The following is an 11,440-nucleotide window of genomic DNA, read 5'->3' as shown; positions in this document are numbered from 1 at the left end:
AGGTACTCTTAGACAATTATTGTGAATATTAGAATTATTGAAATGCCCGCAACTACAGTTTTTTGCGAATAGAAAATTCGTCTTATATTCAGTTGCCATAATTTTCAATTTTTCTAATTTAAATTCTCGTACTATTAACTTTGAAAATTCATGAAAAAAGCGAACTTAAACGTCTATAAACTGGGAAGAAACTTACTATGAACATAGCAGAAGCATTGAAAAAATTTTCCTTATAGAAATTTCCTGTCAAGTTGCTTTTGAAAATTATTACAGTACTGTGTACGTACGCACACATTCTAGACGGCAATGTTTTTTTTAAAAATCATACTATAGTATTTTAAAAACATTCGACTAACCGATCCAAGGACATCATGGATCTATTACGGTATACATTTATGGTCTTGGTTTTGGTACTGCTGATATACGTAAGGAACGTTAGTGCTGTGGACGATAATTTACTAACGGAATGCCAATTAATGCTGTATGCCAACAATGAGACAACATTCGGTGTGGAGACGACGTTCGTGGTCACTCTGGCTGAATATCCGAAAGCTCCGGTTGTACTGCGTATTAGTACGGTCAGGTACTTGGTGGCCTTTTGGGAAATCGGGCGTGGAGCTAAGGGGATGCGACCCAGTTTTGTTTATACACGGAATATAGGCAACGAGCTCCAGCGGCGCATGATTGAGCCAAGCGTAAATGTGAGCTACCAAACGGGCTTCTACGCGGAATTAAAGGCAACCTTCTATGAGTCGGTGCAGACAACACTGAAACTGGAAGGCACTGCGCCATCAAAGAAAAATGTTATTCCAGTTCAGGTGGTTGTATCGTTGGCTATAAATAGACCTTTCAATTGCACACCCGACCTGAGTGTGATGCACTGTTCAAATCCCGATACTCCGCAGCAGGTAATTGTCACCCGCAGCATGTTATTTCGGGCATTTTTCATAAAAAGCTGCAACCTGACGGATGCGAATCTTACATGGACCGTGATGGATGTGCTTGGGAAGGGTGAGTTGCTGATCTCGATCAGTTGTTCTATAGAGCTAATCCCTTAACAGAAACCTTGAAAAGCTTTCCCGGCGAGGATCTGACGTTTAATTTAAAGAGCTACGAGCTGCGTTCTCCAATGAAATTTGAGCTTTGGCGATATCTCTACATGCTCTACATCGAAGGCATTTTTGACGGCGAAAAATTCGCGGCGCGCTGCTATCTGAGGGTGCAGCAGGAAAAATTGGAGGTGATCATTAGCGGAGGCGCCACTAGGGATGCCTACTGGGGCAGTAAAATAAACTTGGACGGCTCGCTGAGCCGCGATTACTCCAAACGGCCTAAAGATGACCAATTTAAGGCTTATAATTGGGACTGTCACTCATCTGATGATTATTTCAACATGGCCTGCCGCTCGGATATCTCTCGAGGTAAATAGACAACAAATCACTTATAACCATGCGATTGCTCGTAATACGCTGCATTATGTTAACCAAGCAAGCAACCCGAATTTGTAGTGTAGCCTTTAATATCTTCTCAGATTCGGACTCGGGTTAAGCATTAGATTATGGTAAAGACTCGTTGATCAGCTCTTAAGTTCAGTTGCTATAACAAGCTCCGTTTGCCTGGATTAGGATCGGTTAGGGTATAATTATTTCTAGACTCGCCATACCTCTGAGGGTATTTGATCCAGATTTGTTCTTTTATAGTTAATGCAATTATCGGAGAAAGATCAAAGTATTTGGATTTTGTGTATGCAAGCTTATTTAGTTTTTGACTATAGTCCTTATTTTTATTGATCGCTTGACGAAAAATTTAATTCCTGTCTGTAACCATTTGCAGTCGTGAAATTCGGAGTAGCCGCTTATTCATTCACTGTTGGATGTCGCTATATATTTACCTTAAAAGTTGCGTCCGAGTATGATGCCGGTCTCAAAGGGCAAGCGGTGCAGACAATCACAGTTGTGGATATTGAAAACTTGCATGTAATGATTGTTTGCCTGTCAAACTGCTTTCATAGTACGTACAATCCGATGAGCAAGGTGCTCCTTGCGGGCAAGTGCTTTAACTGTCACAGTATGCATACCAGCTATGATTGGTATATGGAGGATCAGCTGGTGCACACCTCTAAAAAAGTATCCATGCATATACGCACGGACAAGACGATGGCGTACATCAAGTTGGTTGTCCGCACAAATGATGGTCGCACCGGCAGTCAAGGCAAGAGTCTAACTAAGAGCATCCCGCCCCTAGGCGGAACGTGCACAGTGAATCCCGTGAAAGGCATTGAGGCCATCACACAATTCGTGGTATGCTGCATTGGCTTCCAGACCCGCAACACTCCTATCGAGTTTTTTTACTATGCGGAACGCGTACTGCTCAACAGATGCCAAGACTGCGGATGCTCAATTCATCTGCCGCTGGATTTGTATCTTATCAAGGTGCTCATCTGTGACGGCTTGTTCACGTGCCTCACAAGGTATGTGCGGGTGACGGTAACTCCATTGATGAACATACCTTTAGACTCACCGGAAGATTTGAGCACCTTCATCGCTAAACCACCCAACGATGTGGTGAATCTGGCCACCCAAGGGCACCTGTTGCGCTTCCTCCAGACCATACAATCGCTGGCCGCAGGCGTTAAAACCGCTGAGAGCGGTATGATTTTGATCAATGCCTTTCATAACATCAATCTTGAGTCACTCTCTGCGCTCGGCAAGTTGGCCAATCTGACGCATACATTGGCCGTTCAGTTGTCGCCGATCGATAGAAGTGAACAGATTGTTCTGATCGGTTCGGTAACCATACTGAACAAGATCTTTCAGTCTGTGCACAGCAACGATATGAACAAGATGCTCGTCGAGGAGCCCTTTATCAATGTGACGGTAGCCTGTGTCACAGTCTACAACATTATGAATAGTCTCAACAGCCAAATCCCACGTCCACCACAAGACATTTACGACAAATACTTCGTCGCTCTCAAAAAACATAAGCTGGATCAGTCGGTCATTGATGAGCTAGCGGCCATCATCTGTGGCTACACTAATGAGGACGCTAAAGAGCGTTCATTGACCTGGTTGAACTCAATGTGGGAAACGGAGCGTCTATATCGCTTCCTGTACTTTGCTCGCAAGCATGGCTTCCAGCCGGAATATGGCGGCACCAACGTCGAGGGCTTGTCCCTAGAGGTTAAATGCTTCGACATAGAACCTGGTCACACCTACAAGATCGAGACGAGCGACCACATGCATAGGGTATATATCTCGCCGGAGCTCCTGCAAGAAGTGAAGAAGCCGTACAGCGAGCACATTTGCATCAAAGTCATCTCGACAATGCGCGAGCTTAACTGGTGGTATCCGGAGGAGAAGCAGCCCAGCTCGGTACTGCTCTCGGTGCGCATTTATCATGATAGGGACGACTTCACGGTGGAGCGTCTATTGAAACGCAGCACGTTGAGCTTCAGAACCATAATTGGCAAATACAAGCCTGCCGTGGATCGTCCTAATGTGGGTAAGCACTAATTTCAAAGGCGGCCAGGAAGGAGTACAACTCTATTCTAATTCGAATTAATATTCTAATGGAGTAACAAGATCGGATATTTTCGGTACGCCGAACATTAAATACTCTATAGAATAGAATTCTAAGGCGATGCTTTATTTCCGTCGCATTGTTTCTATATCCACATGATTAATACGGCTTTGAAGATAGGATTTGGGATAAATCATACTGATACTCTGATTGCTGACTTTGTGCTTCATTAATAAAAAACCAAGTAAGAGGTTCTAGTCGGGAGCTCCCGACTTGGGGATACCCTCTTCTTCCAACAGGCGATAGGTATAAAATGAAAGGTACTTGATATATATACTATTCCAGAAGCTTCATGTCAAGCTTGGTGACTAGCTCATATTATTAACCGAAATTGCCCATAAAATAGGATTTCGATATCGATTTTTATCGATAACTTGGAAACGGGGCAAGTTATCTAATATCGGACTAGGACTAGTCTCTGGCTCTTATAGGTTCTGAGATCCTTGCGTTCATACATACGGACATACGGACAGACAGACAGACGGACATGGCTAGATCTACTCGGCTGTTGATGTTGATCAGGAATATATATACTTTATGGGGTCGGAGATGCTTCCTTCTGCCTGTTACATACATTTGCACCAATACATTATACCCTTTTTACCCATTTTCAATGGGTTCAGGGTATAAAAAAACAAGTTGGTTCTTGCAAAAATCCATATTTCGACCGATTCCTCCTGTATGATACATTTCGTGCCCAAATTCTGATACTCTATGTAAGAGTGAAAATTATAAAAACCTGTGCAGGGATCTTTTTGTTCCTTCAGTTATACACATCTTCCAGAGACTCAAATTTCAAGCTTTCAAAATTAATTACATTTTCTTGCAAGACTCCCTTCCAGTAGTCTGCATCGATAAATATGGATCTATGGAGGCTGTCAAGCAATAGCATATATTTGAGATTTAAATAATATTAAAATATTTTTATTTTTAACTAGTTTGAACATAAAATTAGCACACATCAAATTTGTTAACTACATAATTATCTCGCACAATATAAACTGACGATACACTTAGTTCCAACTGGGAACCAAGTTTAAAGGTAGAATATTTGGCAAAAGACTTCTAAAAATAATGTTTTCAATTTTTCAGCCGTAGCAAGAAAACCTATAAGGCCTGTAGCTGAACCCATTGGGACAGCTCGACAGAACAAAGCGTACGATGATGATGAAAACGAGGATTTCGTCGCTGAAACTGGAAAGTACATGAATTGCCTCACTCATGCCAAGTTGGAAACTATGCAGAAGGTGCTCATTTATCGCGTCAATGTGGATGAGACGTCGATGGTTGCGGTACGCTTTACGCAAACCACACACAAGCTGCAAGTGCTTCTAATCTTTGGAAACCTACCGAAACGGTTGAGGGAGGCCATTTCCAAGACCGGTTGCATTGTTCCAGCCAATTCGCTAAACTCGACGATGCTGTTGCGCAACAATTGTATGCAAACGCATCGTGTCTATGTGGCGATACAGGTCTATGGGAGCTCCGAACACGAGGCCAAGTTTAGTACTCCAGTGCCGGACGGGCCGGCCCTCTTTTCGTTTGTTTTTCAGGTGCGCAGCTGTGATTATTGGATGTACAGCAATCCCGGAGATTCGCAGCGTTGGGGCCACACTTACTGCCAGCCCGGACTGGAGTATCCAAGGACGGGCTCCATGGACTGTACGTGCTCCGTGCTGGGCACCTACACCAGCTATGTGTACCATGTGCCGGCCATAGCTGTGCCGTCAATCGGTTTTGTGCCCGTCGAGACCCATTGGTACATTGTGATCTGCTACTTTATATTGTTTTTACTGTTGGCCATTTGGCTGGCAATACTGTTCATTTACCATAACAAGCGACCCAGCAAGACGGTTGTTTGCGATATGACCGGCCTGGAGGATGAGGCCTATCGGGATATCCACGACGTGTTGGTCTTTCTGAAAACTGGTGGCCGCACGAATGCACTGACAACGGCCACGATACGACTGATCTTTCAGACAACAAATCGCAATGAGCTGCAGTTCACGCTGATGCAGGATCCGGAACATCCTGAGCTGACACGCAACTCCACCTACATACTCTGGCTGCGGACTCGAGACATACGCATACCGACCCGAGTTGCTGTTGTCCACAACAATGGTGGACGGTATCCCAGCTGGTTCTTGCGAAGAATCGAGGTGATGGACGTGCAGGCGCAGTTAACGCAGGTCTTTCTTGTGCAGCGCTGGGTGCACCAAAAGTTCTTGATACTCAGCTCCTCAATGGTACTCCGGCCGGGCGATGGCCGTGTTATGGAACGTTGGCGTGATCGATTCACCACTGAATTCGAGCGACAGTGGATCAACTGGGGCCTGTGGCAGCCAGTCACGGGCAGTTGGCGGGATAGCGCCGCTTTCGACAGCTTGACCCGGGCCCAGCGCGTTTGCATATTTGTCTCTAAATTGATGGTTACTTATTGCGTAGTCGCCTGCTATATGGGGCCCACTACCCCGGAAACTGTGTATGGGGATCGAAAGAGTCTGATTCAATATCGTGATTTGTTTTGTATGTTCCTTATTTGCAGTGTCTTAACCAATTTAGTTCATTTTGTGTTAGAGAAAGTTGTTTTAAGAAAGCGTAAAAATTTACTGTTTGATTAGAAAGAATAAAAGGATTACGAAAATAATTTTGACAATTAAAATAAACACGAATGTGTTAATACAGGTTATAAACTACCGTAAATCTAAAAGCAAAAAATAAAAAGAGAAGAAAAGAAGACAGAAAATATAAAATGTCAATTTTAGGAAAAGAAATAAGAAATAAACCGTTTATGGGTTTTCTTAATTATGTTACACGCAATTTAAATGTATATTAATATTTGATTTAATCGTTTTTTTAATGCTTTATATATTTAAAATTTAAACTTACATATCGTATGCACATACCTTTAGCTTTAAATATATATAAGCAGATATTTGGTATTTTTTGGTATTATTCGGTGTATTTCATATTTACTTACATACAATTTCACTCTTCTTCTTGCAGTGCGCTAGTTCGTTGTGCGTGTGTGGCAGAAATATTAAAATACTTGGAATCAATTAATAAAAAACCTTTCGATTACATAGTGCTTAACCAGAAATGTCGGAAAAGAAAAGAGCACGCCGTCGTAAAGATGTAAGTGTGGTCAAGGGCAAACCCAGAACCCAGCGTCCGTCGCATTAAAAAAATACAAAATTTACGTCATGCGCGATGAGTGTGTATATGTGTGCGTGTGTATATGCTACAGTCCAATTGGCATGCTCATTGTGTTTGTTTTCATTTTGATGCGTATCATAGACTTAAAAATCTGCCGAGTCGCCAACAATCTAACACTTATATATATGTGAATGTATATATAAATATATATAATGCCGAATCTGTTATCTGTGTGTGTGTGTGGGGGGGGGGGGGGGGGTCTCTGAATCGGAATTGCCATGCGGCCGGGCTGTATTTGCGTGTTTTGATGTTTCGTGTATACCTACATACATATGTGTGTGTGGGCGGCCTGCACTGTGTGTGCCCCCTGCTTGCACCCGGCTATTATTAACTTGTAAGTGCTGTGTATACCACAGTCACTTTGGAAGTGCACTTTTCGTCTTTTATTGTCCAGACAATTTAAAAATTAAACAGCTTTATTTGTACATCAGGCAACTAATCCCCACCACCCTCCCAATTGTCATAGTTCGCATAATCAAACAGCTGTGAGAGATTGTAATATTGGGACAGATCTGGCAACGCTGACACATTGAAAAGCTTGTGTTGTAAACCAACGTTGTGAGCGGGAATAAAGTACGAATGTATTAGTGATCGGCAGCAACCTTGTTGATAATTTTACGCTCTCACAGTGGCTGGTGTTATGTGTGTAAAGCATTGCAGAAGCTAGGTCTCCCTGTTGTAAGCGATGCTCTTACGACGGGTTGGCTGACTCTCGCCATGTCTCGCTCTCCCTCTTTCTCTCTCTTGCCCGTTCTCAGGTGCACCCACTTATCAGCGGTTTAGTTTGTATTCTGTTGTGCCTGTTTTTGTACTTGGAGCTATATTGTTGTTGTTTTTGGGGAAAGTTTCTACCACAACAGTATATAGCAATACATTTACATAAATATATGTATGCTTGCATATGTATTGATGTGTGTACTGATCGTGAGCTGTTTGTGGGGTATCAGCACTCGTTTGACCAGCCAGCTGCCTGTTTGCTGCTCAGATTTAATACTTTCTAGACTCGCTTAGCGATTGCAACACGTCACGGCTCGGGTAAAGAAATAATAAGGCCTGCTATATTGCTTTTGTGTATAGTTTTCTTTATAAACGAAATTCAAGTGAAATATTCGCTGCAATAATGAGCGACGACGAGCGCCTTTCCAAAGAGGGTGAGGAGGAGGAAGAACAGGAAATCTTCGACGATGGCATGGTATTATATTATTGAAAATACGTAAATACTTACGTACATATTGTATGTGTACATTATAATTAAATCTACAGTGTGACGAAATACGAAATTGATGGCGTGGCCTAAATGGGTTTTTTGAAAGTGAAGTTTTACTAGTTATTTATTATATTCTATTTACAATATAGTTATGAAAACTACAATTAATATGTGAAACATAACTTCATTATTCAAAACAAAATTGTGCGAGGATTGTTAACAAGATAAAGGCATTTCAATTATTTAAAATGTTCATTCATTCTAGGAGTACACCGAACCGGGACAGCAGAAGATCGAGAAGCCCTCAAAAGATGAAAAGAATGTCGCCAAATGGTTGAAGAAGAATGTGAAGACAAAGAAAACCAAATTTCTGAGTCACATTGTCGAGTACTTTACCTCGAGCAAAGCTATCGATGCACTAATGAAGTCCAAATTCGCAGAGGGTGATAATCCACTGTTCAGTACACGCGAACAGGTCGTCGAATTTCTGGACGTTATGCTGGAGCACAAGTTTTTCCATCGTGCTAAGAAGGTGCCTGTCACGCTTGACGAGCTACGTGGCAAGTCTGATAAAAAGTCCGACTCGAGCAAAACACAGGACAAGGAAAAGGACAAAACAGAAACGACGAGTGGTAAGGCCAATGTAAAGTCGTCATCGTCATCGGATAAAAAGGAAACCGATCCGGAAGCGGATGGAGATGCGGCACAAGCCGCTGCCGCCGCCGATAAGAAAGAGAAAAAGAAACGCAAAATCCGCCTGGACATGCATCCGGAACAAATTTTCGTCGATGGCTCCGAGGCGTATGTGTGGATCTATGATCCAATTCCATTGCACTATTGGATCATTGGCTTCATATTGCTGCTGGGCGCCGTTGGCATTTGCCTGTTTCCATTGTGGCCGCCGCTGTTACGCAAGGGTGTTTACTATTTGTCCATAGCCGCTGCGGGTTTCCTGGTCTTCATACTGGCGCTAACTGTCGTGCGCCTGATTGTGTTTACCATTGTCTGGGCTCTGACCGGTGGCAAACTGCATTTCTGGATCTTTCCGAATTTGACCGAAGATGTTGGCTTCTTTGCCTCTTTTTGGCCACTGTATGAGGTATGTGTTTGCTTGAGTCCTGTACGAAAAAACCATTTATACCCTCTATTCATTTTTTCAGAGCAATTATATTGCCGATGCATCCGCATCCACATCTTCATCAAAATCCGATAAGAAATCCAAATCAAAATCGAAGAAAAAGGATAAAGACAGCGATGGGGAAGAAGATACGGCTGTTGATGCGGATGGCGATGGTGATGCTGACGCTGATGTAGACGCGGATGCGTTACCACTGGAACCCGAGAAAATTGAACAGATTAAAGAGCACGATGCCGACATGGAGGTGCGTAAACGTCGCAAAGTTGGTGCTGATGATTACGAGGAGGATGACGAAGATGTGGAAGGGTCAGAGACTTTACCGCCACTAAGGGATGCAGCGGCGCAAGCCAAGGATACCAAAGCTGGGTAAGCTGGCCGCTTGTTTTTACCGAACGAACCTCGTTTCTAAGGCATTTGCTCGAATTTTAACCTATGATCTATTGGCCTTGATTTTGTTTACTCGCAATTCAAGTCATAATAACGTTAGCTGTTAATTGTGTAAATTTCTGTTCCTTAATAAATTATAAACTACGATTTCAATATACATTAAGTTTTATTTCTCATAATTTTCTTTTGCGAATTTTGTTATTGTTGTTTTGCATTTCATTTAAATATATACATTTCTTTTTAAGCACGTCATTCATTCATAACTCATTAAACAGGTAGTTGGTCTTAAAGCTCGTAAACAATTATGGTTGTCCAACCTTAGCTTAAATATCTAAAACATAGTTAAGCAAAAGATTAAAATAAGTGGTAACAGGAAAATATTCTCAAAAAGTATGTTTTTAAAAAAATAGAATTGCTTAAGCTTAATTGCATTCAATAAACAACGATTGGACAAGGCCTTATTTACACACGTAGCCGTATTCACAGCGGAAAACTTAAATTGTTTAAACTGATTAATGATCAATTATTTCAATTTTTTAAAAGTCTAATTCATGTTCAGAACAACGAATGAAAACAAGTTATTGTAAATAGCTTTTATAATTTTCTTTAATAACAATGAAGACATTTTTTGTATTAAAACAAAAAAGCAGACAAATTATTTGGCTAAAGGTAAATAGATATAGAAATTGAATGTTTTGAAATGTTAAGTTGAATTTGGCCAATGTGTACATTTGTATATTGAACTCATATCCCATGTAGAGCATATTGGATTTGGCTGACACATTTTTTGGATATTAAATCCAACCAATTCCTTGTATCATATCATACCATTTGCCATTGAAACTCATTCAAGCAGCTCTATTACAGACTGTTCTGATTCCTTGAGTTTGAGCTCTACGTAAAGTGTGGATTTTAAATGTCATGATTAACCCATTAACTGAGTAAGTTTTATAAGTTTAATTTATCTCAAAAAAATAAACACACGTTCACGTACTCATACACTACGCCCCACCCCACCCCACAACACCCACACACACACACACACACACGCACACACATTTCGGCTTTGAGCTTTGTTTTAAATTTCCATTATTTATGTGGACATTATGTGATTTATTTGATTTGCTTCTGGTTACCAGCCGCCCAATATCTGTACTAACGATGCCTCCATCTCTTTCAGCACGCCGCGCCAATCGGAATCGGACTCGGAGAGCTCAAGCAAAGATTACGAAATAATTAGTTCAAGTGAAGTGCAAAACGTGGCGAGCAATTGAGTGAAAAAATGAAACGAAAAACGAATTCAGAGCAAATCGTTGCTTACTGTATTTAAATGAACCACATCCAATTGTAGCTTATTGATAAGGCAAAGTAACAGTAATAGAAATAACAACAATTGATATTGATTCCAAACAGATTGATATGTCGGATTTTTCCGCGCATTAAGCAAAAGTCCAAAAATAGAAAAACAAATTTATTTATGTGGTAAAAACGTTTGATTTGAATTTTCAAATTGTGCCTGAATTCACAACATTTCCTACCATATTGCATACTTAGACAGATATACATATGCCCCAAGCATTTCGGTTAATGCAGCTGCAGTTGACTTTTGTTCTGCTGTGTTTGTTTATTGCTAAAAAAAAAGTTATTGCAAATTGTTTTTAACAGCAATATTATTGATTTTATAGAAAAATTGCGAGCAACTCAAAGTTCTGTTTTGTTTTTATTTTAAACTGAGTGCAAGCAACAATTGCAATTGATAATAATGTTTAGGATGTGCATGATTATGAATATACATACATATATACAAATATACTTATACATTAATATATATACACTTAAAGTATATTAAGTGTTCGATCATTAACTTTAAATGTAATTAAAGCAACATAGCATTGAAATTAGTAGTGTAAACA

At 41.0% G+C, this 11,440-nt stretch overlaps 2 protein-coding genes across 4 annotated transcripts; both read left to right on the top strand.

Annotated features, from left to right (window-relative positions):
• The first annotated feature begins 267 nt into the window (after nt 1-267).
• Nucleotides 268-6,226, top strand: LOC135435381 (uncharacterized). 2 transcript variants are annotated; one of them, XM_064692400.1, is made up of 4 exons: nt 268-1,011; nt 1,062-1,421; nt 1,834-3,501; nt 4,672-6,226. In XM_064692400.1, exons 1-4 carry the CDS (start codon nt 372-374, stop codon nt 6,198-6,200), a joined length of 4,197 nt encoding a protein of 1,398 aa, XP_064548470.1. In that variant the 5' UTR covers nt 268-371; the 3' UTR covers nt 6,201-6,226. The 2 variants fall into 2 exon arrangements, with proteins under 2 accessions (XP_064548470.1, XP_064548471.1); XM_064692401.1 differs by having other exon boundaries at nt 844-1,011; nt 1,075-1,421.
• Nucleotides 6,227-6,555: 329 nt separating this feature from the next.
• Nucleotides 6,556-11,016, top strand: Trp1 (translocation protein 1). Of its 2 annotated transcripts, none has more exons than XM_064692378.1 (4): nt 6,556-6,714; nt 8,268-9,101; nt 9,163-9,506; nt 10,708-11,016. In XM_064692378.1, exons 1-4 carry the CDS (start codon nt 6,679-6,681, stop codon nt 10,799-10,801), a joined length of 1,308 nt encoding a protein of 435 aa, XP_064548448.1. In that variant the 5' UTR covers nt 6,556-6,678; the 3' UTR covers nt 10,802-11,016. The 2 variants fall into 2 exon arrangements, with proteins under 2 accessions (XP_064548448.1, XP_064548447.1); XM_064692377.1 differs by lacking the exon at nt 6,556-6,714 and adding an exon at nt 7,817-7,987.
• Nucleotides 11,017-11,440: the final 424 nt, after the last annotated feature.

This window comes from Drosophila montana, unplaced genomic scaffold, assembly GCF_035044405.1.
Source record: "Drosophila montana isolate Dmon_TW-CO22-7 unplaced genomic scaffold, ASM3504440v1 contig_3581_1, whole genome shotgun sequence".
Taxonomy (NCBI): domain Eukaryota; kingdom Metazoa; phylum Arthropoda; class Insecta; order Diptera; family Drosophilidae; genus Drosophila; species Drosophila montana.
This window is presented reverse-complemented; position numbering and strand designations above follow the sequence as displayed.

Coding starts and splice junctions, on each gene's coding strand:
- LOC135435381 (XM_064692400.1), top strand. CDS start 372: ATGGATCTATTACGGTATACATTTATGGTCTTGGTTTTGGTACTGCTG. Junction 1,422..1,833: donor CCGCTCGGATATCTCTCGAG/GTAAATAGACAA, acceptor AACCATTTGCAG/TCGTGAAATTCGGAGTAGCC. Junction 3,502..4,671: donor CGTGGATCGTCCTAATGTGG/GTAAGCACTAAT, acceptor TCAATTTTTCAG/CCGTAGCAAGAAAACCTATA.
- Trp1 (XM_064692377.1), top strand. CDS start 7,916: ATGAGCGACGACGAGCGCCTTTCCAAAGAGGGTGAGGAGGAGGAAGAA. Junction 7,988..8,267: donor AAATCTTCGACGATGGCATG/GTATTATATTAT, acceptor CATTCATTCTAG/GAGTACACCGAACCGGGACA. Junction 9,102..9,162: donor CTTTTTGGCCACTGTATGAG/GTATGTGTTTGC, acceptor TCATTTTTTCAG/AGCAATTATATTGCCGATGC.